This window comes from Mobula hypostoma, chromosome 13 (assembly GCF_963921235.1).
Source record: "Mobula hypostoma chromosome 13, sMobHyp1.1, whole genome shotgun sequence".
Lineage (NCBI taxonomy): Eukaryota > Metazoa > Chordata > Chondrichthyes > Myliobatiformes > Myliobatidae > Mobula > Mobula hypostoma.
Window position 1 is genome coordinate 93964457 of NC_086109.1, and position 27830 is coordinate 93992286.

Genomic DNA, 27830 nt, shown 5'->3' on the forward strand with positions numbered 1-27830 from the left:
ATTAACCCTTTCATTCCCAAAAACAAATGTGATCTGCCTCTGGTCCCTTTCCAATACAGGAAATGAGAGGCCCAAAGCTGCTCACAATACTCCAAGTGTGGTCTGAACAATGTCTTATAAGGCCTCAACATTACATCTTTGCTTTTATATTCTAGTCCTTCTCATCATCCCTGAATGTAACAACTGCACCACTGCATAAATTAACTCTTTCATTCTCAGGATAATCCTCTTGGCTGTTGTGGAGCATCTTGTGATATTTTCCCAGATTAGGAGGTTCTGCCAATGTTGTACATTAACTCACATCTTGGTCCCTCCTATCCAGCCTTGTTGCTTCCACACTGCACCTTTTTAAGTATATTAAATGAAGTAATTAACATTTATTCAGGATTCCCCTGGGATGGAGTTGGCCACATAATTCTGGTGTTTGGAGTTCAATTCCGGCTCCGTCTGCAAGGAGTTTGTACGTTAAGTAGGTGGGCTGCTGGATGGTGAAATTAGGGCCTGCTCTGTACTATATCTCCAAGTAAGTAAAAATAATTGTATGGAGCGCAAACTCTTTCTCCAAAGATTACATTTAATATCAAGATAATAAGAAAGGCTCTAAAATAAACCAGGTGAACGGCAGGGTGCTGAGGAGAGTGGTAGAACAAAGGGATCTGAGAATACGGGCACATAATTCATTGAAAGTGGTGTTACAGGGAGATGGGGTGGCAAAGAGAGCTTTTGGCACATTGGCCTTCGTAAATCAAAGCACTGAGGACAGGAGATGGGATGTTATGTTGAAGTAGTACAAGATGCTGGTGAGGCCTAAGTTGAAGCATTGTGTGCAGTTTTGGTCACCTACCTACAGGAAAGATGTAAGTGAGGTTGAAAGAGTGGAGAGAAAGTTTACAAGGATGTTGCTGAGACTGGAGAACCTGACTTACAAGGAAAGGTTGAATGGGTCAGGACTCTTTTCCTTGCAACGTAGAAGATTGAGGGGAGATTTGATTGAGATATACAAAATTATGCAGGGTATAGGGTAAAAGCCAGCAGGCTTTTTCCATTGAGGCTGGGTGGGATGACAATCAGAGGTCATGGGTTAAAGCTGAAAGGTGAGAGGTTTAAGGGGAACATGAGGGGAAACTTCTTCATTCAGAGGGTCGTTAGAGTGTGGAACAAGCTGCCAGTGCAAGTCGTGCTTGTGAGCTCGATTTCAACATTTAAGAGAAGTTTGGATGGTACGTGGACAGTAGGGACACGGAGAGCTATGATCCCAGTGCAGGTCGATGGGACTAGGCAGTGTAAATGATTCAGCATGGGCCGTTTCCGTGCTGTACTTTTCTGTGATTCAGACTCTAATTAACAGGCAGCTAGGGAAGATATTGGAGATTACTATCAGCAGGCTCATAAAACATGGAACATTACAGCACAGTACAGACCCTTCAGCCCACAATGTTGTGCTGACCTTTTAACTAACCTAAGATCAATCTAACTCTTCCCTCTCGTGTAACCTTCCAGCTTTCTTTCATCCATATCCCAATCTAAGAATCTCTTAAATGCCTCCAATATATCGGCCCTTACCACCACCCCCGGCAGGGCATTTTCACACACCCACCGCTCCGTGTGTAAAAAGCCAACCTCTGACTCGATGCTTACGTCTTGCAGAGTCAAATCAGAAATGAAAAGCCAGGCTAGGACACATCGAGATGGACGAATGATGGAGAAGTAGAGAGGTCAGAGATCTAGGGGGGTCCATCCCAGAGTCAGGTGAAAGAGCGAGCTGCACTGGAGTGAGCAAGAGCCAGAAATGGAGGGGCAGACAGCTCTAAGAGAGCCGCTTGGTTGCACAAGATTACAGATGTTGTCTGCTTCATACAAGGCACACATTTTATTTTTCAAAAATCACAGTACAGGAATTGCATGTATACAACAATTCTGATCTTTTTCAGTTTCCACAGATACCTTCCCTCTCTCACAGACAGGGACCACCACAATTGGGATCAGTAGTCACCATTCCTCAGTGTTATCTTTTGTGCTCTCCTTAAGAATAATGTTTTAACAATTGGCTACTAAAGCAATTCAGAGTAAAATTCTGAAGTACTGCTGGTTATTTTTTCATGCTTCAAGTCCTGTGATGATATATCAAAAAGACTCTTGTTCGGAGCGAAATTCTCAGCGTAAAACGATAGAAGTAACAGAGTAATCTCAGCATATACAACAAGGGTGTGTTTCTATAAATGATTGCCACCGCATTATTATTATTGTTCATTGCACAGAGTGGAGGCGATCCCTGCGTGTCCTACTTCAGACAGGCAGTCCTGGTGCCAGAGTCCCATCTCCTGCAGGCCCGGGGGCCGTTAGTCATCGGGCTCCACAACGCACTGCTCCACAATCTCCCGTAAATTTGGGTTCTCCATAGCTGCTGCCACACGTTCCTTATCGTTGATCTGCTTGTTAACTAACCAAAGGAAGAAAGGAGGGAGACTCAGCAGTGGATAATCGCAACGGCACACAGCAATACTAAGTGCTTTGGAAGCAGAATGTTTGGCACAGCTTTAAAAGGGGGGGGGGGCAGAATACCATAGCAGTTAGTGTAACGCTATTGCAGCTACAGCTCCAGCAACCCAGTGTCAAGGAGTTTATACTTTCTCCCCATGATCGCAGGGGTTTCCTCCGGGTGCTCAGCTTTCCTCCCACATTCCAAAGACGTACGGCTTGGTAGGTTAATTGGCCAGGGGGTGTAACTGGGTGATGCAGGCTCACTGGGTCGGAAGGGCCTGTTAGCGTGCTGTATCTCTAAATTAAACAAGTAACTAAATCTTGACCGTGAATCCTGGTAAATTAGTCTCTCAACATAGAAACATAGAAAATAGGTGCAGGAGTAGGCCATTCGGCCCTTTGAGCCTGCACTGCCATTCAGTATGATCATGGCTGATCATCCAACTCAGAACCCTGTACCTGCCTTCCCTCCATACCCCCTGATCCCTTTAGCCACAAGGGCCATATCTAAATCCCTCTTAAATATAGCCAATGAACTGGCCTCAACTGTTTCCTGTGGCAGAGAATTCCACAGATTTACCACTCTCTGTGAGAAGAAGTGTTTCCTCATCTTGGTCCTAAAAGGCTTCCCCTTTATCCTCAAACTGTGACCCCTTGTTCTGGACTTCCCCAACATCAGATCCCCCCTTAATCTTCTAAATGCCAACGAGTATAAGCCTAGTCGATCCAGTCTTTCATCATATGAAAGTCCTGCCATCCCAGGAATCAATCTGGTGAACCTTCTTTGTACTCCCTCTATGGCAAGGATGTCTTTCCTCAGATTAGGGGACCAAAACTGCACACAATACTCCAGGTGTGGTCTCACCAAGGCCTTGTACAACTGCAGTAGTACCTCCCAGCTCCTGTACTCGAATCCTCTCGCTATAAATGCCAGCATACCATTTGCCTTTTTCACCGCCTGCTGTACCTGCATGCCCACTTTCAATGACTGGTGTATAATGACACCCAGGTCTCGTTGCACCTCCCCTTTTCCTAATCGGCCACCATTCAGATAATAATCTGTTTTCCTGTCTCTCTGGGTTCCACATGGTTAACGCCAGGCGGAATGCACAGCTTTATGAGAATCATACAGCATGGATGCAGGCCATTCAGCCCAACTCATCCGTGCTGACCAAGGTGCCTTCCTGATATAGTCCCATTATACCTAACAGAATCTTTTAGGGTTCTCCTTTACCTTGTCTACCCGGGATCTCTTGCCCCTTTTTGCCCTCCCGCCAACTGTAGAACAATAGGTTTTTAAGGCAAAATGCAGATGAAAAGGTAAATGTTAAAAATAAAAAGCATATGTGTCAGCACAAAAACTATAACCAAGGTGACACAAAATGTAATTAAAACTGGGTTAAACAGAAGGCGATTCTGTTGACAGAGAATAACAAAGATTCAGAACGTCAAAAGGCCTGAACAGATTAGATATGGCACAGTTATTTCCCATGGTAGGGGAGTCTAGGACAAGAGGGCACAACTTCAGGATTGAAGGATGTCCATTTAGCACAGAGATGTGAAGAAATTACTTTAGTCAGAGGGTGGTAAATCTGTGGAATGTGTTGCCACGAGCGGCTGTGGAGGCCAAGTCATTGGGTGTGTTTAAGGCAGAGATAGATAAGTTCTTGATTAGCCAGGGCATCAAAGGGTATGGAGAGAAGGCAGGGGAGTGGGGATGACTGGAAGAACTGGATCAGCCCATGATTGAATGGCAGAGCAGACTCAATGGGCCGAATGGCATACTTATGCTCCTGTCTCTTATGATCTTATGGACACAAACACAAAGTGCTGGAGGAACTCAGCAGGTCAGGCAGCATCTACGGAGGGGAATTTAACAGTCGACGTTTCAGGCTGAGACCCTTCGTCAGGTCTGGAAAGGAAGGGGGAGAAGGGAAGAAGTAAACCAGCACAGATTAGGTGGGCTGAATTGTCTCTTTGACTGCTACAACCATTCTGTGCAAGTTTATTATTTGGCAATTTATTTCTATTTTTCTGCCTTTGAATTTTCAGGATGACACAAATCCAAGATGACTATGGCGTAACAAAGTTCAAAGTAAATTTATTATCAAAGTACGTGTATGTCACCATCTAGAACCCTGAGATTCATTTTGTTCGGTGGGCATTCACTGTAGATACAAACAAGTATATCAGAATCAGTGAAAAACTGCATACAATCAAAAACTGACAAACAATCAGTGTGTAAAGGAAGACAAACTAAATACAATAAAAAGTAATAAATAATATTGAGAACATGAGCTGTAAACAGAATTCAAAAGTGAGTCCATTGGGTGTGGAATTAGCTCAGTGTTGAGGTGAGTGAAGTTATCCCCTCTGGTTCAGGAGCCTGATGGTTGAGGGGTAATAACTGTTCCTGAACCTGGTGGTGTGGGACCTGATGGTTGAGGGGTAATAACTGTTCCTGAACCTGGTGGTGTGGGACCTGATGGTTGTAGGGTAATAACTGCTCCTGAACCTGGTGGCGTGGGACCTGATGGTTGTGGGGTAATAACTGTTCCTGAACCTGGTGGTGTGGGACCTGATGGTTGAGGGGTAATAACTGTTCCTGAACCTGGTGGTGTGGGACCTGATGGTTGAGGGGTAATAACTGTTTCTGAACCTGGTGGTGTGGGACCTGATGGTTGAGGGGTAATAACTGTTCCTGAAGCTGGTGGTGTGGGAACTGATGGCTGAGGGGTGATAACTGTTCCTGAACCTGGTGGTGTGGGACCTGATGGTTGAGGGGTAATAACTGTTCCTGAACCTGGTGGTGTGAGACCTGATGGTTGCAGGGTAATAACCGTTCCTGAACCTGCTGGTGTGGGACCTGATGGTTGTAGGGTAATAACCGTTCCTGAACCTGGTGGTGTGGGACCTGATGGTTGAGGGGTAATAACTGTTCCTGAACCTGGTGGTGTGGGACCTGATGGTTGAGGGGTAATAACTGTTACTGAACCTGGTGGTGTGGGACCTGATGGTTGAGGGGTAATAACTGTTCCTGAACTTGGTGGTGTAGGACCTGATGATTGTAGGGTAATAACTGTTCCTGAACCTGGAGGTGTGGGACCTGATGGTTGAGGGGTAATAACTGTTCCTGAACTTGGTGGTGTGGGACCTGATGATTGAGGGGTAATAACTGTTCCTGAACCTGATGGTGTGGGACCTGATGATTGTAGGGTAATAACTGTTCCTGAACCTGGTGGTGTGGGAGCTGGTGGTTGAGGGATAATAACTGTTCCTGAAGCTGGTGGTGTGGAACCTGATGGTTCAGGAGTAATAACTGTTCCTGAACCTGGTGGCGTGGGACCTGATGGTTGAGGGGTAATAACTGTTCCTGAACCTGGTGGTGTGGGACCTGATGGTTGAGGGGTAATAACTGTTCCTGAACCTGGTGGTGTGGGACATGATGGTTGAGGGGTAATAACTGTTCCTGAACCAGGTAGTGTGGGACCTGATGGTTGGAGGGTAATAACCGTTCCTGAACCTGGTGGTGTGGTACCTGATGGTTGAGGGGTAATAACTGTTTCTGAACCTGGCGGTGTGGGACCTGATGGTTGTAGAGTAATAACTGTTCCTGAACCTGGTGGTGTGGGACCTGATGGTTGAGGGGTAATAACTGTTCCTGAACCTGGTGGTGTGGGACCTGATGGTTGAGGGGTAATAACTGTTCCTGAACCTGGTGGTGTGGGACCTGATGGTTGAGGGGTAATAACTGTTTCTGAACCTGGTGGTGTGGGACCTGATGGTTGAGGGGTAATAACTGTTCCTGAACCTGGTGGTGTGGGACCTGATGGTTGTAGGGTAATAACTGTTCCTGAACCTGGTGGTGTGGGACCTGATGGCTGAGGGGTGATAACTGTTCCTGAACCTGGTGGTGTGGGACCTGATGGTTGAGGGGTAATAACTGTTCCTGAACCTGGTGGTGTGAGACCTGATGGTTGCAGGGTAATAACCGTTCCTGAACCTGCTGGTGTGGGACCTGATGGTTGTAGGGTAATAACCGTTCCTGAACCTGGTGGTGTGGGACCTGATGGTTGAGGGGTAATAACTGTTCCTGAACCTGGTGGTGTGGGACCTGATGGTTGAGGGGTAATAACTGTTACTGAACCTGGTGGTGTGGGACCTGATGGTTGAGGGGTAATAACTGTTCCTGAACTTGGTGGTGTAGGACCTGATGATTGTAGGGTAATAACTGTTCCTGAACCTGGAGGTGTGGGACCTGATGGTTGAGGGGTAATAACTGTTCCTGAACTTGGTGGTGTGGGACCTGATGATTGAAGGGTAATAACTGTTCCTGAACCTGATGGTGTGGGACCTGATGATTGTAGGGTAATAACTGTTCCTGAACCTGGTGGTGTGGGAGCTGACGGTTGAGGGATAATAACTGTTCCTGAAGCTGGTGGTGTGGAACCTGATGGTTCAGGAGTAATAACTGTCCCTGAACCTGGTGGCGTGGGACCTGATGGTTGAGGGGTAATAACTGTTCCTGAACCTGGTGGTGTGGGACCTGATGGTTGAGGGGTAATAACTGTTCCTGAACCTGGTGGTGTGGGACATGATGGTTGAGGGGTAATAACTGTTCCTGAACCAGGTAGTGTGGGACCTGATGGTTCGAGGGTAATAACCGTTCCTGAACCTGGTGGTGTGGTACCTGATGGTTGAGGGGTAATAACTGTTTCTGAACCTGGCGGTGTGGGACCTGATGGTTGTAGAGTAATAACTGTTCCTGAACCTGGTGGTGTGGGACCTGATGGTTGAGGGGTAATAACTGTTCCTGAACCTGGTGGTGTGGGACCTGATGGTTGAGGGGTAATAACTGTTCCTGAACTTGGTGGTGTGGGACCTGATGATTGTAGGGTAATAACTGTTCCTGAACCTGCTGGCATGGGACCTGATGGTTGAGGGGTAATAACTGTTCCTGAACTTGGTGGTGTGGGACCTGATGATTGTAGGGTAATAACTGTTCCTGAACCTGGTGGTGTGGGACCTGATGGTTGAGGGGTAATAACTGTTCCTGAACCTGGTGGTGTTGGACCTGATGATTGAAAGGTAATAACTGTTCCTGAACCTGGCGGTGTGGGACCTGATGGTTGAGGGGTAATAACTGTTCCTGAACCTGGTGGTGTGGGAGCAGATGGTTGAGGGGTAATAACTGTTCCTGAACCTGGTGGTGTGGAACCTGATGGTTGAGGGGTAATAACTGTTCCTGAACCTGGTGGTGTGGGACCTGATGGTTGAGGGGTAATAACTGTTCCTGAACCAGGTAGTGTGGGACCTGATGGTTGAGGGGTAATAACTGTTCCTGAACCTGGTTGTGAGGGACCTGATGGTTGAGGGGTAATAACAGTTCCTGAACCTGGTGGTGTGGGACATGATGGTTGAGGGGTAATAACTGTTCCTGAACCAGGTAGTGTGGGACCTGATGGTTGTAGGGTAATAACTGTTCCTGAACCTGATGGTGTGGGACATGATGGTTGAGGGGTAATAACTGTTCCTGAACCTGGTAGTGTGGTACCTGTTGGTTGAGGGGTAATAACTGTTCCTGAACCTGGTGGTGTGGGACCTGATGGTTGAGGGGTAATAACTGTTCCTGAACCTGGTGGTGTGGGAACTGATGGCTGAGGGGTAATAACTGTTCCTGAACCTGGTGGTGTGGAACCTGATGGTTGAGGGGTAATAACTGTTCCTGAACCTGGTGGTGTGAGACCTGATGGTTGCAGGGTAATAACTGTTCCTGAACCTGCTGGTGTGGGACCTGATGGTTGTAGGGTAATAACTGTTCCTGAACCTGGTGGTGTGGGACCTGATGGTTGAGGGGTAATAACGGTTCCTGAACCTGGTGGTGTGGGACCTGATGGTTGTGGGGTAATAACCGTTCCTGTACCTGGTGGTGTGGGACCTGATGGTTGAGGGGAAATAACTGTTCCTGAACCTGGTGGTGTGGGACCTGATGATTGAGGGGTAATAACTGTTCCTGAACCTGATGGTGTGGGACCTGATGATTGTTGGGTAATAACTGTTCCTGAACCTGGTGGTGTGGGAGCTGATGGTTGAGGGATAATAACTGTTCCTGAAGCTGGTGGTGTGGAACCTGATGGTTGAGGAGTAATAACTGTTCCTGAACCTGGTGGCGTGGGACCTGATGGTTGAGGGGTAATAACTGTTCCTGAACCTGGTGGTGTGGGACCTGATGGTTGAGGGGTAATAACTGTTCCTGAACCTGGTGGTGTGGGACATGATGGTTGTAGGGTAATAACTGTTCCTGAACCTGATTGTGTGGGACATGATGGTTGAGGGGTAATTACTGTTCCTGAACCTGGTGGTGTGGGACCTGATGGTTGAGGGGTAATAACTGTTCCTGAACCTGGTGGTGTGGGACCTGATGGTTGAGGGGTAATAACTGTTCCTGAACTTGGTGGTGTGGGACCTGATGATTGTAGGGTAATAACTGTTCCTGAACCTGGTGGCGTGGGACCTGATGGTTGAGGGGTAATAACTGTTCCTGAACTTGGTGGTGTGGGACCTGATGATTGTAGGGTAATAACTGTTCCTGAACCTGGTGGTGTGGGACCTGATGGTTGAGGGGTAATAACTGTTCCTGAACCTGGTGGTGTGGGACCTGATGATTGAAAGGTAATAACTGTTCCTGAACCTGGCGGTGTGGGACCTGATGTTTGAGGGGTAATAACTGTTCCTGAACCTGGTGCTGTGGGACCTGATGGTTGAGGGGTAATAACTGTTCCTGAACCTGGTGGTGTGGGACCTGATGATTGAAAGGTAATAACTGTTCCTGAACCTGGCGGTGTGGGACCTGATGTTTGAGGGGTAATAACTGTTCCTGAACCTGGTGGTGTGGGACCTGATGGTTGAGGGGTAATAACTGTTCCTGAACCTGGTGGTGTGGGACCTGATGGTTGAGGGGTAATAACTGTTCCTGAACCTGGTGGTGTGGGACCTGATGGTTGAGGGGTAATAACTGTTCCTGAACCTGGTGGTGTGGGAGCTGATGCTTGAGGGGTAATAACAGTTTCTGAACCTGGTGGTGTGGGAGCTGATGGTTGAGGGGTAATAACTGTTCCTGAACCTGGTGGTGTGGGACCTGATGGTTGAGGGGTAATAACTGTTCCTGAACCTGGTGGTGTGGGACCTCATGGCTGTAGGGTAATAACTGTTCCTGAACCTGGTGGTTTGGGACCTGATGGTTGTAGGGTAATAACTGTTCCTGAACCTGGTGGTGTGGGACCTGATGGTTGAGGGGTAATAACTGTTCCTGAACCTGGTGGTGTGGGACCTGATGGTTGAGGGGTAATAACTGTTTCTGAACCTGGTGGTGTGGGACCTGATGGTTGAGGGGTAATAACTGTTCCTGAACCTGGTGGTGTTGGACCTGATGATTGAAAGGTAATAACTGTTCCTGAACCTGGCGGTGTGGGACCTGATGGTTGAGGGGTAATAACTGTTCCTGAACCTGGTGGTGTGGGAGCAGATGGTTGAGGGGTAATAACTGTTCCTGAACCTGGTGGTGTGGAACCTGATGGTTGAGGGGTAATAACTGTTCCTGAACCTGGTGGCGTGGGACCTGATGGTTGAGGGGTAATAACTGTTCCTGAACCAGGTAGTGTGGGACCTGATGGTTGAGGGGTAATAACTGTTCCTGAACCTGGTTGTGAGGGACCTGATGGTTGAGGGGTAATAACAGTTCCTGAACCTGGTGGTGTGGGACATGATGGTTGAGGGGTAATAACTGTTCCTGAACCAGGTAGTGTGGGACCTGATGGTTGTAGGGTAATAACTGTTCCTGAACCTGATGGTGTGGGACATGATGGTTGAGGGGTAATAACTGTTCCTGAACCTGGTAGTGTGGTACCTGTTGGTTGAGGGGTAATAACTGTTCCTGAACCTGGTGGTGTGGGACCTGATGGTTGAGGGGTAATAACTGTTTCTGAACCTGGTGGTGTGGGACCTGATGGTTGAGGGGTAATAACTGTTCCTGAACCTGATTGTGTGGGACATGATGGTTGAGGGGTAATTACTGTTCCTGAACCTGGTGGTGTGGGACCTGATGGTTGAGGGGTAATAACTGTTCCTGAACCTGGTGGTGTGGGACCTGATGGTTGAGGGGTAATAACTGTTCCTGAACTTGGTGGTGTGGGACCTGATGATTGTAGGGTAATAACTGTTCCTGAACCTGGTGGCGTGGGACCTGATGGTTGAGGGGTAATAACTGTTCCTGAACTTGGTGGTGTGGGACCTGATGATTGTAGGGTAATAACTGTTCCTGAACCTGGTGGTGTGGGACCTGATGGTTGAGGGGTAATAACTGTTCCTGAACCTGGTGGTGTGGGACCTGATGATTGAAAGGTAATAACTGTTCCTGAACCTGGCGGTGTGGGACCTGATGTTTGAGGGGTAATAACTGTTCCTGAACCTGGTGCTGTGGGACCTGATGGTTGAGGGGTAATAACTGTTCCTGAACCTGGTGGTGTGGGACCTGATGATTGAAAGGTAATAACTGTTCCTGAACCTGGCGGTGTGGGACCTGATGTTTGAGGGGTAATAACTGTTCCTGAACCTGGTGGTGTGGGACCTGATGGTTGAGGGGTAATAACTGTTCCTGAACCTGGTGGTGTGGGACCTGATGGTTGAGGGGTAATAACTGTTCCTGAACCTGGTGGTGTGGGACCTGATGGTTGAGGGGTAATAACTGTTCCTGAACCTGGTGGTGTGGGAGCTGATGCTTGAGGGGTAATAACAGTTTCTGAACCTGGTGGTGTGGGAGCTGATGGTTGAGGGGTAATAACTGTTCCTGAACCTGGTGGTGTGGGACCTGATGGTTGAGGGGTAATAACTGTTCCTGAACCTGGTGGTGTGGGACCTCATGGCTGTAGGGTAATAACTGTTCCTGAACCTGGTGGTTTGGGACCTGATGGTTGTAGGGTAATAACTGTTCCTGAACCTGGTGGTGTGGGACCTGATGGTTGAGGGGTAATAACTGTTCCTGAACCTGGTGGTGTGGGACCTGATGGTTGAGGGGTAATAACTGTTTCTGAACCTGGTGGTGTGGGACCTGATGGTTGAGGGGTAATAACTGTTCCTGAACCTGGTGGTGTTGGACCTGATGATTGAAAGGTAATAACTGTTCCTGAACCTGGCGGTGTGGGACCTGATGGTTGAGGGGTAATAACTGTTCCTGAACCTGGTGGTGTGGGAGCAGATGGTTGAGGGGTAATAACTGTTCCTGAACCTGGTGGTGTGGAACCTGATGGTTGAGGGGTAATAACTGTTCCTGAACCTGGTGGCGTGGGACCTGATGGTTGAGGGGTAATAACTGTTCCTGAACCAGGTAGTGTGGGACCTGATGGTTGAGGGGTAATAACTGTTCCTGAACCTGGTTGTGAGGGACCTGATGGTTGAGGGGTAATAACAGTTCCTGAACCTGGTGGTGTGGGACATGATGGTTGAGGGGTAATAACTGTTCCTGAACCAGGTAGTGTGGGACCTGATGGTTGTAGGGTAATAACTGTTCCTGAACCTGATGGTGTGGGACATGATGGTTGAGGGGTAATAACTGTTCCTGAACCTGGTAGTGTGGTACCTGTTGGTTGAGGGGTAATAACTGTTCCTGAACCTGGTGGTGTGGGACTTGATGGTTGTAGGGTAATAACTGTTCCTGAACCTGGTGGTGTGGGACCTGATGGTTGAGGGGTAATAACGGTTCCTGAACCTGGTGGTGTGGGACCTGATGGTTGTGGGGTAATAACCGTTCCTGTACCTGGTGGTGTGGGACCTGATGGTTGAGGGGAAATAACTGTTCCTGAACCTGGTGGTGTGGGACCTGATGATTGAGGGGTAATAACTGTTCCTGAACCTGATGGTGTGGGACCTGATGATTGTTGGGTAATAACTGTTCCTGAACCTGGTGGTGTGGGAGCTGATGGTTGAGGGATAATAACTGTTCCTGAAGCTGGTGGTGTGGAACCTGATGGTTGAGGAGTAATAACTGTTCCTGAACCTGGTGGCGTGGGACCTGATGGTTGAGGGGTAATAACTGTTCCTGAACCTGGTGGTGTGGGACCTGATGGTTGAGGGGTAATAACTGTTCCTGAACCTGGTGGTGTGGGACATGATGGTTGTAGGGTAATAACTGTTCCTGAACCTGATTGTGTGGGACATGATGGTTGAGGGGTAATTACTGTTCCTGAACCTGGTAGTGTGGGACCTGATGGTTGAGGGGTAATAACCGTTCCTGAACCTGCTGTTGTGGGACCTGATGGTTGGAGGGTAATAACCGTTCCTGAACCTGGTGGTGTGGTACCTGATGGTTGAGGGGTAATAACTGTTTCTGAACCTTGCGGTGTGGGACCTGATGGTTGTAGAGTAATAACTGTTCCTGAACCTGGTGGTGTGGGACCTGATGGTTGAGGGGTAATAACTGTTCCTGAACCTGGTGGTGTGGGACCTGATGGTTGAGGGGTAATAACTGTTCCTGAACTTGGTGGTGTGGGACCTGATGATTGTAGGGTAATAACTGTTCCTGAACCTGGTGGCGTGGGACCTGATGGTTGAGGGGTAATAACTGTTCCTGAACTTGGTGGTGTGGGACCTGATGATTGTAGGGTAATAACTGTTCCTGAACCTGGTGGTGTGGGACCTGATGGTTGAGGGGTAATAACTGTTCCTGAACCTGGTGGTGTGGGACCTGATGATTGAAAGGTAATAACTGTTCCTGAACCTGGCGGTGTGGGACCTGATGTTTGAGGGGTAATAACTGTTCCTGAACCTGGTGCTGTGGGACCTGATGGTTGAGGGGTAATAACTGTTCCTGAACCTGGTGGTGTGGGACCTGATGATTGAAAGGTAATAACTGTTCCTGAACCTGGCGGTGTGGGACCTGATGTTTGAGGGGTAATAACTGTTCCTGAACCTGGTGGTGTGGGACCTGATGGTTGAGGGGTAATAACTGTTCCTGAACCTGGTGGTGTGGGACCTGATGGTTGAGGGGTAATAACTGTTCCTGAACCTGGTGGTGTGGGACCTGATGGTTGAGGGGTAATAACTGTTCCTGAACCTGGTGGTGTGGGAGCTGATGCTTGAGGGGTAATAACAGTTTCTGAACCTGGTGGTGTGGGAGCTGATGGTTGAGGGGTAATAACTGTTCCTGAACCTGGTGGTGTGGGACCTGATGGTTGAGGGGTAATAACTGTTCCTGAACCTGGTGGTGTGGGACCTCATGGCTGTAGGGTAATAACTGTTCCTGAACCTGGTGGTTTGGGACCTGATGGTTGTAGGGTAATAACTGTTCCTGAACCTGGTGGTGTGGGACCTGATGGTTGAGGGGTAATAACTGTTCCTGAACCTGGTGGTGTGGGACCTGATGGTTGAGGGGTAATAACTGTTTCTGAACCTGGTGGTGTGGGACCTGATGGTTGTAGGGTAATAACTGTTCCTGAACCTGGTGGTGTGGGACCTGATGGTTGAGGGGTAATAACTGTTCCTGAACCTGGTGGTGTGGGACCTGATGGTTGAGGGGTAATAACTGTTCCTGAACCTGGTGGTGTGGGACCTGATGGTTGAGGGGTAATAACTGTTTCTGAACCTGGTGGTGTGGGACCTGATGGTTGTAGGGTAATAACTGTTCCTGAACCTGGTGGTGTGGGACCTGATGGTTGAGGGGTAATAACTGTTCCTGAACCTGGTGGTGTGGGACCTGATGGTTGTAGGGTAATAACTGTTCCTGAACCTGGTGGTGTGGGACCTGATGGTTGTAGGGTAATAACTGTTCCTGAACCTGGTGGTGTGGGACCTGATGTTTGAGGGGTAATAACTGTTCCCAAACCTGGTGGTGTGGAACCAAAGGTTCTTGCACCTCCTGCCTGCTGGCAGCAGCAAGAAGAGAGCATGACCTGGGGGGTGGGGGTCCTTGATGATGGATGCTGCTTTCTTGCGACAGCACTCCTTGTAGATGTCCTCAGTGGTTGGGAGGGCTTTACTCATGGTGGACTGGGCTGTATCTACTACTTTTTGCAGGTTTTTTTCATGGGGTATTGGTGTTTCCAGTAGTATCAGGCTGTTACATATGATAATATTCCCCACCTTTAATCCTGAGTACTTAAAAGGGAGTTGTAATGTGATAGATCTTTAAAATATTATACATCTCTGACAGGAGAATGTTTTACTTGAAGGATGCATAAAATATTCATACTTCTGCTGTGGGGGGAATACATTACCTGTGTTAACGAATACCAGGTTTTATCGGTGTGAGGAGGGATCGGGATTGGCATTGACTGATAAAACTCAAACCCTGCAGAGGCTAATTAAAACATACTTACTATCTTCCTCGGTGGTGTGAGACCCCTCAGCAATGTAGATCTCTAACTGTAAAACAACACAGCCGTCAATCAGAATGTGTGAAAAAGACAGAAAATGATAGAAATATCTCTGTCAGGCAGCACCCTCACAGAGCCAAGTTGAGTTAATGCCGCAGAACATTTCAAACAACATTTTTTTAAAGAAATCACAGTTGAAGCCAAAAACAGCCAATGAAGGTGACACATCTCCCCACCCCCCTCCCCATTATAGTTATGCTCCGAGACTACTGAACACTTTATAGGGAACTGCCCTATGCCTTCCATTCACTGTACACTTGACTTCTCTTTGCCTTCTTAATCTCTAATTGTGATCACTGAGCTATCGCTTGGGTTCATCGATATCCCCAAATTCCCACGATTAGCGTGGCGCTATTACAGCTCGCGGCATCTGAGATTAGAGTTCAAATCCTGCCACTGTCTGTCAGGAGCTTGTATGTTCCCCCGGATGACCTCCTGTGTTTTCTCCGGGTGCTCGGGTTTCATCCCACAGTCCAAAGACGTATGGGTTAGCAGGTTAGTCGGTCATTGTGATTAGGCTCGGGTTAAACAGGTGACTCACTGGGTCTGTTCTGCTGCTGTATCATTGAATAAATCAATAAACAAATAAACTATGATTTGCTCTGCATGAGTTTGTGTTGTGGGCCGAGACCCCACATGAAGAAGTTCAGCATGGGAAAGGAAGGGGGAGGGAGCCAGAATAAAAAGGTAGGGGGTGGGGGAAGGTGATCGGTGAAAGCCAGGTGGGTGGGAAAGGTCAAGGGCTGGAGAGGAGAGTGGAGCACAGGAGAAGGGGAAGGAGGACGGGACCCAGGGAGAGGTGATAGGCAGCTAAGAAGAGGTTGAGTCCAGAGTGAGGAACAGAAAAAGAATGGAGGGGGGAGGGAATTTTTTTTAACCAGAAGGTGAAATCAATATTCACGCCTTCAGGTTGGAGGCTACCCAGATGGAATATAAGCTGTTGCTCCTCCACAGTGAGGGTGGCCTCATCCTGAAGGGAGTTCGAACTGCACTGTGTGAGTTTGAGTTGTAAGGCGTTGAAAGGAATAGAGCAATGATCAAAACCACATTTACAATCTGAATTACCAAGGGTCAATCATAATAAAAAATGGAGGAGTCAACAATCCACTTACCTTGTGTTTAAAAGGTAAACATCGTTGTAACTTGACCCGTAGACAGAGACCTTCGTGTAAGGAGAAAAGAATTGCATAAACCTACTTTGTATTAAATCAAGCAACACTTTGCACAGAAGTTAGGGCTATGAGTTGCGGGCACGCTATGTTGGTGCCTGTGACACTCGAGGGCTTCTCAGCACAACTGTTGGGCTGTGTTGGCTGTTGATGCATTTCACTATATGTTTAAACGTACAGTTATTACCTTTTAACCATCAGGCTCCTGAACCAGTGTGGATAACTTCACTCACCTCAACTCTGAACTGATTCCACAACCTACAGACTCACTTTCAAGGACTCTAAAACTTGTTCTCAGTATTAATTAATTAATTGATTGATGAATTAAATGTTTCATTGTTTATATTTGCACAATTTGTCTTCTGTTTCACACTGGTTGTTTGTCAGCCTTTGTGTGTAGTTTTTCACTGATTCAATTGTATTTCTTTGTTCTACTGTGACGTCTGCAAGAGAGTGAATCTCAGGGTAGTGTCTGGTGACATATACGTACATTGATAATAAATTTATTTTGAACTTTGAGCACATGACAAATAAAGCTAATCTTTTCCTTTCTTTGCCATTTCTTTCATTGTTAGAAATGTTTTTACTGTTTATTGAAGTGCAGTCCCAAAGGGATTGAATGTCTTCAGAGCTCTGCTGGGAAGCTCTTTGATGGCTGGGGTGGTCCCATTCTCACCTGAAGGTCATACGCAGTTCTGGTGGGGTTAGTCGGAGTGTGCTACCCAGTGTTAATATCAATGACATCCATCTAGGTCAGCAGAACTGGTTGAGCGTGGAAGCTTGTTCAGAGGTGCTGCTTCCCATGAAGAATTGAGTTAGGATTTTAAAATCCCACCCACCAGGTTAAAAGTGCAGCTTTCCATTTCCCACTTTTGGGTAAGATTGGTGATTGAGGCCGAGTTTGAAGACTTGGGCTTAACAGGATGAAAGACAAAGTTATGGCTAAATTTGCCTTGAACCCTTGCATAGTTAGAGCTTTTGAGAATTTCAGCCCACGTTCTGTGGATCCTTGCTGAGCCCCTAAGGTTAAAATGCAACCCGGTGCCCTGCCGAACATTCCTCCGTCAACTTTATCCATCTTTAAACAGAACTGTATTGCCAGCCTGACAGAGCCAGCACAGAGCCCGGGGAGTGCTGCATTGCCAGAAGGAGAGTGGAGGGGTAATAACTGTTCCTGAACCTGATGGTGTGAGTTCTGAGGCTCCTGTACCTTCTTCCTGATGGCAGCAACGTGAAGAGAGCATGTCCTGGGTGGTGGGGGTCCGTGAAGATGGAGGCTGCTTTCCTGCGACAGCACTCCGTGTAGATGTGCTCAGTTGTGGGGAGGGTTTTACCCTGTGATGGACTGGGCTGTATCCACTGCTTTTTGTAGGATTTTCTGTTCAAGGGCATTGGTGTTTTCGCACCAGGCCGTGAGGTAACCAGTAAGTATACTTTCAACAACACATCTATAAAGTTTTAGATGTCATGCCAAATCTTCACAAGTTTTTAAGGAAGTAGAGGCACTACTGCACTTTCATTGTAATTTCAGTTACGTGCAGGGCCGAGGACAGAACCTCTGAAATGATAACTATGTTGAGGTGAGTGAAGTTATCCACGCCAGTTCAGGAGCCTGATGGTTTGAGGGGCAATAACTGCTTCTCAGCCTGGTGGTGTGGGACCTAAGGCTGCTGTACCTCCTTCCTGATGTTAGCAGCGAGATGTGAGCATGGCCTTTGTGGTGGGGGGCCTGAATGATGGATGCAGCTTTCTTGTGGTGCGCTCTTTGTAAACGTGCTCAATGGTCAAAGCATCCATTCCCTTGACAAACAGCCAGCTTAGCCCTCTTCCGGTAGTAAGTCATAAATTCTGCAGTTGCTGGAAATCCAGAGCAACACGCACACAAAATGCTGGACGAACTCAGCAGGTCAGGCAGCATCTATGTAGGGGAATGAACAGTTGCTAATTCCGGCCGAGACCCTGAGTCAGGATTGGGAAGGGCCTCAGCCCAAAGTGTCGACTATTTATTCCCCTCCAGGGATGCTGCCTGACCTGCTGAGTTGCTGCTCCAGTTTGTGTGTTCCTCTGCCAGTCTCGTTGGAGGTGCTTTCCTTTGGGTGAGATGTTAAACACGAACTGTGTCTGTTCTTGCAGCTGGGCATAAAAGATTCTAAAGCACTCTTTTGTAAAGAATCATTGCAGTTCTCTTCTGGTGCTGGTAAATATTTACCCCTCAATTAATACTGCTGCTTATTAGAGTCTTATGTTTGTGGGATCTTGCATCCACAGATTGGCTGGTGAACTTCCTAAACTGTAGCGGTGACTTCAAAAAGTTCCTCACTTTGAGTTGTCCCATACCATAAAACACTCACTATAAATCCAAGCATTCTGTTGTTTCTTGGTTTCCATGCCTTGGTAACAACTAATTGGTTTAATCAATAGATTATTCAGGGGAAGAAAGCCTTTGATGGTCAACTGTGTGAAAAAGCTTTCAACTCTTAACAAGAAACTTAATTCAAGGACCTTTGACCCAAGACAATTATTTTTTTAAAAACGTTTAGCTGGGGTCATAACCTGCTGCAAGGGATGAAACAGGAAGCACAGTCCCCAGGATCTAGACGTGCATTTTGTTGAGCAAAGAGTAACGGCTCTGACTACAGAATCAAAGCGAGGTTAACTCCGACTAAAGGAGGTCAGAATCTTACAAAACAAATGAGACTGGAGCGCTACCATCACCAGCTCGGAGCAGGGCAACAATACTGTGGCGCTAATGCCGCAGAGAATTCAAACGGCATCCTTGTTAATCAGCTTTGTGAGGATTTCGGTAAGGGTCAGCAAGTCGCCCTGGCAACAGCTGGACACTTGCAGTGTTTGGGCTAGAGGAAACCGGGGGGGTAAAGAGAATAGAAAAGCCTTTGACATAAGAGGAGATTGTCTCTAATTGTCCGATATAATATACCTTTGGACAGTCTAAGGAGACACAATAACTTCTATTTTACATCTTTGGTACAAATTTCTCTAATTTTTCATCTTCTTTTTACTTTCATACTATTTTCTCCCTGCAAGCCTGAAACCTTTGGAACACAGATGAGAGAACTGAGAGAGAGAGAGAGAGAGAGAGAGGGAGAACGAGAACAAACATCATGTGTGTCACAGAGGGGTGAGACCTTGCGTGTGAGAGAGAGAGGTTCGTGCATGTAAGAGAGGGGTGAGAATGTGAGTGAGAGAGAGAGCAAGTGCATCATCTGTGTCAGAGAGGGGTGAGACATTGTGATAGAGAGATGGAAAGAGAGAGAGGAGTTGTGCATGTAAGAGAGGGGTAAGAATGTAAGAGAGAGGGGAGTAAAGAGAGAGCAAGCGCATCATGTATGTCAGAGAGGGGTGAGACTTTGTGAGACAGAAAGGGAAAGAGAGGGGATCATGCATGTAAGAGAGGGGTGAGACTATGAGAGAGAGGGTGGGGGAAGAAAGATACAGGGAAAGAGAGAGAGCAAGACAGCAAAACAGAGAGAGAGAATATCATGTGTGTAAGAGAAAGGGGTGAGATTTTGTGTGTGTGTGAGGGGGGGATAGAGAAACAGATGCAGTGAGGTAAGAGATAAAGAGACAGATTTTTTTCATTAGGATGGGTACGTGTTTAACAACCTTGGCCAAGTGGAACTATCACCTCTTTAGTAGAGTCAGCACACTAATACACGGCATGGGGCTCTCTGGCTGGTAACTTCCTTTCTCCTGCGGGACAATAAGCCACTCTCTCAGAGTGAGAACTCGTCATGTAGGACAAAATAGTGGTCACATTATATTCAGTCTACACAAGTCCACTGAAAATCAGTATTCAGCTTCCAAACAAATGTACTTTTCTCTCAGTAAAAAAGGCTCATCAAATGTAATAAAGAACTGAAATGACTACTGATGTCTCATCCAGATCTGGGCTTGTCTGGGCTGTAGGGTGATTCAGTCTCAGTTGCCCTCCGAAGTGACCTACCAAAGCACGACAGTAGATTGATCCAACCCTTACAGCATCACACAATTTACATTGCATCACTGATTATTTTCTCCAGATAATAAGAAATTAGATGCAGTTTCAAAATTCAAGATTGTTTAATGTTATTTCCAGTCTTCTTCTTCGTGTGCCTTTCGTGCTACCCGCTTGAGCGATCATGGCTCTCCACATCAAACGATCCCTCGCAGCGTCAATGATATCTCGCACACTTAGATCTATTAGTTCTTTCACAGTGTCCATATATTTTCTTTTTGCCTTCCTCTTCCATGTTTCCCAGGCATACGGCCTTGTAATGTTAGGCATTCTATTTCTCCCCTTCTGATGACATGGCCCAGGAATTTAAGTTTCCTCTCATTTAATGTTCTCATTAAAGAACTTTTTGTATGGGCACGTTGGAAACCTGTCTCATTAGTCACCCTATCTCTATATGATACTTTCAGCATTCTTCTAAGAAACCACATTTCTGTTGCTTCTAAGTTTCTTTGGAGTTCTGGTGTTATAGTCCATGTTTCGGAAGCATACAGCAAGATTGACCAGATGTAATATTTTAGTAGTCTTGTTGTTATAGAAATGTGTCTGTTAGTAAAAATGGGTTTCATTTTTTGGAAGTTGGTTTTGGCAATGGCAATTCTTCTTTTTATTTCTACCTTACTTCTGGCATCTTGTGATATAAAACTACCACGGTAATTAAAACTGGTCTTTTGTTCAACCTCTTGGTTATCGATGTACAATTGGCAGTTGGGAGTATCCTGCAGTTTTGATATTACCATACATTTCGTTCCCAGTACACAAGTGTAAAGGAGAACAACATAATTGTTTATTCCGGATCCGATGCAGCACAAAAAAAACACAGTAAGATAAAGAACACAATAATCGAAAACACAGTGGGGTGTGTTAGAACATGAGGATTATGAGGATAGGATAAATGAGATGGTGCTTCTCTCTTTGCTGCGAAGGAGAATGAGAGGTGACTTGACTGAGTGCGATGATAAGAGGCAGAGAGGCAGAACCCATTGACAAAACACACTGGTTGTTTGCCCAGCAACACACGCAAAATGCTGCAGGAACATCATCATTATGTGTCGTGTCACATGATGTGGGCGATCATGGTCTTTCCATGACCATGACTGTCCTTGGCAAATGTCTCTAGAGAAGTGGTCTGCCATTGCCTTCTCCTGGGCAGTGTCTTTATAAGACAGGCGACCCCAGCCGTCATCAATTCTCTTCAGAGATTGTCTGCCTGGTGTCAGTGGTCGCTTGCTAGGAGTTGTGATATGCACCAACTGCTCATACGACCATCACCACCTGCTCCCATGGCTTCAAGTGACCCTGATCGGGGGGTGAGCAGGTGCCACACCTTGCCCAAGGGTGACCTACAGGGTAGCAGAGAAAGAAGTGCCTTTCGTCTCCTTTGGTAGAGACGTATCTCCACCCTGACCCTGTTTATGTATAGCTTTTCATAAATTCTATGTATCTCTTTGCTCTGCTGTGAATGCCTGCAATTAAATGAATCTCAAGATAGCGTATGGTAACACATGTACTTTGACAATAAATCTACTGAATATTTAAAAGCCTAGATCAGGGGTTCCCAACCCTTGTTATGCCATGTTTCCAATACCATTAAGCAAGGGGTCCGTGGACCCCAGATTGGGAATAGCTGGCCTAGACAGCATGGATGTGGAGAGGATGTTTTTAATAGCGGGAGAGTCTAGGACCAGAGGGCACAGCCTCAGAATCGAAGGACGTCCCCTTATAATGGAGATGAGGAGGAATTTCTTTAGCCAGAGGGTGGTGAATATGTGGAATTCGTTGGCACAGATGATTGTCATTGGGTATATTTAAAGCGGAGGCTGATGGGTTCTTGATTAGTCAGGCCGTCGAAGGTTATGGACAGAAGGCAGGAGAATGGGATTGAGGTGGAAAGTAACCAGCCATGACAGAATGGTGCAGTAGAGCCAGTGGGCCGAATGGCCTGAACGCTCTTTTGTCTTACAGTCTGAAATAAAGCAGAAAATACTGAAGCTCTCAGCAGCTCAGGCAGTATCTGTGGAGGGAGAAAGAGAGCCTGACACACTAACTCAGTTCTTCTCACTGAAGATGCTGCCTGACCTTCTCAAGGTGCTTTTCTCTCTCTCCCTCTGGGACTTTGCAATGCTGTGACAGATACCAGCAAATCGCGTTTCTCACCGCTAACTTGTTTGATGGCAATTTTGTCGTTTAGCGGTGGCAGTAAAGTGCAGAGAGGTACAATTACTATAAATTATGAGAATTACGGGGTCTCTTCCCCCCCCCCATTTCTGGACGGATATCAGAAGCAATGCATAAACAGAGACCCCTCCCATCCTTCCCACAATCGCTTTGACCGCCTGCAGAAGGCACTGCAGCGTCAGAACTGGCATTATCAGACTGGTAACAGCTTCTTTCCCCTCCCCGGGCTGTTCAACTGGCTGTCACCCAGCACCCAGCACACACGTACACCCCGTCTGAATGCCCCCTCCCCCAACTCATCCCGCGCTGGTCACTGTAATCTTTTATTGCTGCTGTTTCACACATTTATACGACTGCTTGTTTTATTATAATAGTGTCAGTGACACTAAACTGTCTCACATAAACGTGCACCTCACACTTTCTGTCAACCTGTCAATCATCAGGCCATGCCAGCCAGGGACTTGTGCTAATAATATTTTGTGACTGTATGTATGTATGTATGTATGTATGTATGTATGCCCCACACAGTCCTTCCAGGTGAGGCATCACTTCACCTGTGAGTTGACTGGGGTGATATACTGCGTCCGGTGCTCCCGATGTGGCCTTTTATATATTGGCGAGACCCGACGCAGACTGGGAGACCACTTTGCTGAACATCTACGCTCTGTCCGCCAGAGAAAGCAGGATCTCCCAGTGGCCACACATTTTAATTCCACATCCCATTCCCATTCTGACATGTCTATCCACGGCCTCATCTACTGTAAAGATGAAGCCACACTCAGGTTGGAGGAACAACACCTTATATTCCGTCTGGGTAGCCTCCAACCTGATGGCATGAACATCGACTTCTCTAACTTCCGCTAGGCCCCACCTCCTCCTCGTACCCCATCCGTTATTTAATTTTATACACACATTCTTTCTCTCTCTCTCCTTTTCCTCCCTCTGTCCCTCTCACTATTCCCCTTGCCCATCCTCTGGGTTTCTCCCCCTCCCCCTTTTCTTTCTCCCTGGGCCGCCTGTCCCATGATCCTCTCATATCTCTTTTGCCGGTCACTCGTCCAGCTCTTGGCTCCATCCCTCCCCCTCCTGTCTTCTCCTATCATTTTGGATCTTCCCCTCCCCCTCCCACTTTCAAATCTCTTACTAGCTCTTCCTTCAGTTAGTCCTGACGAAGGGTCTCGGCCTGAAACATCGACTGTACCTCTTCCTAGAGATGCTGCCTGGCCTGCTGCATTCACCAGCAACTTTGATGTGTGTTGCTTGAATTTCCAGCATCTGCAGATGTACCTCGTGTTGTGACTGTATGTACTGTGTTTTGCAGCTTGGCCCCAGAGGAACAATGCTTCGTTTAGCTGTATACACGGTGTATGGTTGAGTGACAATAAACTTAAAGTTGAAAATGGATAATGCAAAGCAAAAAACCAACTATGAGCTGGTGTTCGTGGGCCACTGATGTTGGGAGGCAAGGAGCTGTTCCTAAACCGCTGAGAAATCGAAATTATTTGCTAACTCACCAATCAGAGTGGCTAAAGAGCAGTGAGGGACGGTCGGTGTGAATCGAATAATGATGAGGTATTCGTCATCAGCGAGTAATTTCACATCGATACACTCTTCAGTGACCACGTCCAACTCCTCCAGGGTGTTTGGCTTTTCTGGGTCACGAATTGTACGAATAATGTCTGAAAAAGAGCAAGAGAAAACAAATAGATTTTGATAAATTTTATTGTGGTTTACACCAAAGTTCAAAATTTCAGAGTAAGTTTAATATGTGTGTGTGAAAAGACCATACGATATAGAGGCAGAATTAGACCATTCAGCCGTCAATTCTGCTTTGCCATTTCATCACGCTGATCCAATCCCCAGCCTTCTCTCCCATAACATAGAAACATAGAAAAACCTACAGCACAATACAGGCCCTTCAGCCCACAAAGCTGTGCTGAACATGTCCTTCCCTTAGAAATTACCTCGGGTTAACCATAGCCCTCTTTTTTTCTTAGCTCCATGTACCTATCCAGGAGTCTCTTAAAAGACCCTATCGTATCCGCCTCCACCACCGTCACCAGCAGCCCATTCCACACTCACCACTCTCTGTGTAAAAAACTTACCACTGACATCTCCTCTGTACCTACTTCCAAGCACCTTAAAACTGCCCTCTCGTGCTAGCCATTTCAGCCTTGGGAAAAAGCCTCTGACTATCCACACGATCAATGCCTCTCATCATCTTGTACACCTCTATCAAGTCACCTCTCATCCTCTGTCGCTGCACGGAGAAAAGGCCAAGTTCACTCAACCTATTCTCATAAGGCATGCTCCCCAATCCAGGCAACATCCTTGTAAATCTCCTCTGCACCCTGTCTATGGTTTCCACATCCTTCCTGTAGTGAGGCGACCAGAACTGAGCACTGTACTCCAAGTGGGGTCTGACCAGGGTCCTATATAGCTGCAACATTACCTCTCGACTCCTAAACTCAATCCCACGATTGATGAAGGCCAATGGACCGTATGCTTTCTTAACCACAGAGTCAACCTGCGCAGCAGCTTTGAGTGTCCTAGGACTCGGACCCCAAGATCCCTCTGATCCTCCACACTGCCACTTTGACTCCCTTAGTAATCAAGAACCCATCAACCTCTTCTTCTAAAAAGTCCAATGACTTGGCCTCCACAGTTGCCCATGGCACCACATTCCACAGATTCACCACCCTCTTCCTAAAGAAATTCCTCATCTCCGTTCCTCTAATCTGAGGCTGTGCCCTCTGGTCCTAGCTCCCCCACCATAGGAAACACCTTTTCCACATCCACTCCACCGAGGCCTTTCAACATTCCATAGGTTCAAATGAGACCCCCCCGCCCCCCATTCTTCTGAATTCTGTAGAGTAAAGTAAAGGCATCCGTTAGCCTTGCGAGACCATGGATCTGCGCCTGGAAAGTCTTCACTCTCCATGACGCAGGCCTGGGCAAGGTTGTATGGAAGACCAGCAGTTGCCCATGCTGCAAGTCTCCCCTCTCCACAACACCGATGTTGTCCAAGGGAAGGGCATTAGGACCCATACAGCTTGGCACCAGTGTCGTCACAGAGCAATGTGTGATTAAGTGCCTTGCTCAAGGACACCCATAGAGTACACCACAGTGTACGTCACCATATACGACCCTGAGGTTCATTTTCTTGCGGGCATTCATAAGAAATATAAAACTGCACACAACAAAGACAGACAACCAAGGTGCAAAAGTAAACAAGCTGCCCAAATACAAAAAACAAAAATATAATAATAATAAATACCCAAAGTTGTTTCAGGGTCTCTGCACAAAACAATCTGGGGAAAATATGCTGACTTAACAGCAGCAAAAGACACTTAGTAGTTTATTTACTGATGATCCTGACATGCACAATAACTGCTGGGGTAAACATGAGACATTCTGCAGACGCTGGAAATCCAAAGCAACATACACAAAGTGCTGGAGGAACTCAGCAGCTGATGTTTCGAGCCAAGCCCCTTGAAGAGGACTGGAAAGGAAGGGGGCAAGACACCGGAATAAAAAGGTGGGGGAGAAGAGGATAGCTGAAAGGTGATAGGTGAAGCAAAGTGGGTGCGAAAGGTAAAGGGCTGGAGAGGGAGGAATCTGAGAGGAGAGGAGAGCGGACCACAGGAGAAAGGGAAGGAAGAGAGGATACTGGGGGAGGTGACAGGTAGGTGAAAAGAGGTAAGGGTCCAGAGTGGGGAATGGAAGAAGAGGGAAGGGAGAGGGAGTTTTTTTACTGGAGGTCAAGCAGATGGAATTGCAAGAGGAGGCCATGGACTGACATGTCGGAATGGGAATGGGAAATGGAATTGAGATGTTCGCTCAGTGGGAGCAGCAGAGGTAGTTGTCTGACCTGAACTCTTATTATGTCACCTGTAGTCCATGTGTTCATTAATCACCCACAGCAGTGACGATTAATAAACCTTGTGGGGCAAAGTCTGATTCAAATCAAACCAGCTCAATGTAGCTACACAAAATCAAGTATTTGAGTTCTATTCAAAATAATTTCTGCAACTTTTACCTCATCTCAAGCAAGATTTCCAATGGCGATCCTTTTAAGAAATCATCTCTAAAATATTATTTAATGATCAAGTGGTTGACAACGTGGTGGTTGTGAATTATGTCACATGTGTTCCATACATTAGTCCTTGCTCAAGTAAACACAAACTCTTAGTTCTCTCTGCCTGGGGATCAAAGCAGAGCCAGCAATGTGTTTTTTTTTTGTTATTTCGCACCATTCTCTGTAAACTCTAGAGACTGTTCTGTGTGAAAATCCCAGCAGATCTAAGGTAGTCATACCACAACATCTGGCATCAACAATCATTCCATGGTCAAAGTCACTTAGATCACATTTCTTCCCCATTCTGATGTTTGGTCTGAACAACAACTGAACCTCTTGACCATGTCTGCATGCTTTGATGCACAGAGTTGCTGCCACATGATTGGCCGATTAGATATTTGCATTATTGAGCAGGTGTACAGGTGTACCCAGTACACTGGTCACTAAGTGTAGTGCAAAAGGTGAGTATTTATGGGTCATTCAGTAATCTGATTTTGGAGGGGAAGAAGTTGTTCTAAAAATATTGAGTGTGTGCCTATTGGCTCCTGAACCTCCTCTCTGATGGTAGTAATATGACGAGAGTAGGTACTAAATGGCGAGAGTCCTTATTCAAAAATGAATAATGTGGAGGCTTCAGAGAGGGTGCAAAGGATTTTCCAGGATGTTGCCTGGATTAGAGAGCATGTCCTATGCGGAGAGGTTGAGAGAGCTGGAACTTTTCTCTGAAGGAGAATTGATTTGGTAGAGGTGTACCAGATGATCAGAGGCATAGGCAGAAAGTACAGCCAGACATTTTTCTCCCCAGGGTGGAAATGGCTAATATCAAGGGGCATAATTTTAAGGTGATTGGAGGGGGGGGGTAGGATTTCAAAAATGTTTGACGCGTGCGTGGAATGGACGGCGAGGGACGTGTTAGAGGCAGGTACATTAAGAAACACTGAGAGACGACAGAAAAATGACGGGCTATGTAGAAGCAGAGCGTCGTAGGATGAACGGTCTTTACTGTGCTGTAATGTTATACGTACAAGGCGATCACTAATGGCGAGTTACGACCACTATTTTAGAAAATATGTCAGTGTTACTATCCAGTAGTTCCAAATAGGAGTGGCTGTGCGGCTCCCAAATGCCGAGCCTGTAAACGCTTCAAACCGTCGTTTTCCTCTTTGACCCGCTCCTGCATGAGGGTGACTGAGATAGATAAGAAACAGCATTATCTGAAGGTTAAGAGGCTGGGATGACATAAACTGAAGTTTTCTCCAATAACTTCAGTGGCTACGGCAATCCAACCCCCTAACCTTGTTGGGAGCTGGGATCCTCACCATAGACTTCTAGCGTTTTCTCTTCCATTTTCCTGATTTTTTCCGCATCTTCTTTAACCGACAGCCGCGAAAGAAGGAGGAACTTTGCCAGGGCATAGGACGCGAGCCCAGAGACTATCTCCATTCCTCAGCCATTACGGAATCGCGGCTGCAGGACAGGGATGAGCA

At 46.9% G+C, this 27830-nt stretch overlaps 1 protein-coding gene across 1 annotated transcript; it reads right to left on the reverse strand.

The window, feature by feature from the left end:
* Positions 1-1827: 1827 nt before the first annotated feature.
* ciao2a (cytosolic iron-sulfur assembly component 2A) lies at positions 1828-27830 on the reverse strand. Its single transcript, XM_063066205.1, has 5 exons — positions 27663-27830; positions 23780-23944; positions 16019-16068; positions 14850-14895; positions 1828-2440 (listed from the first exon to the last, which is right to left on the reverse strand). Exons 1-5 carry the CDS (start codon positions 27784-27786, stop codon positions 2340-2342), a joined length of 486 nt encoding a protein of 161 aa, XP_062922275.1. The 5' UTR covers positions 27787-27830; the 3' UTR covers positions 1828-2339.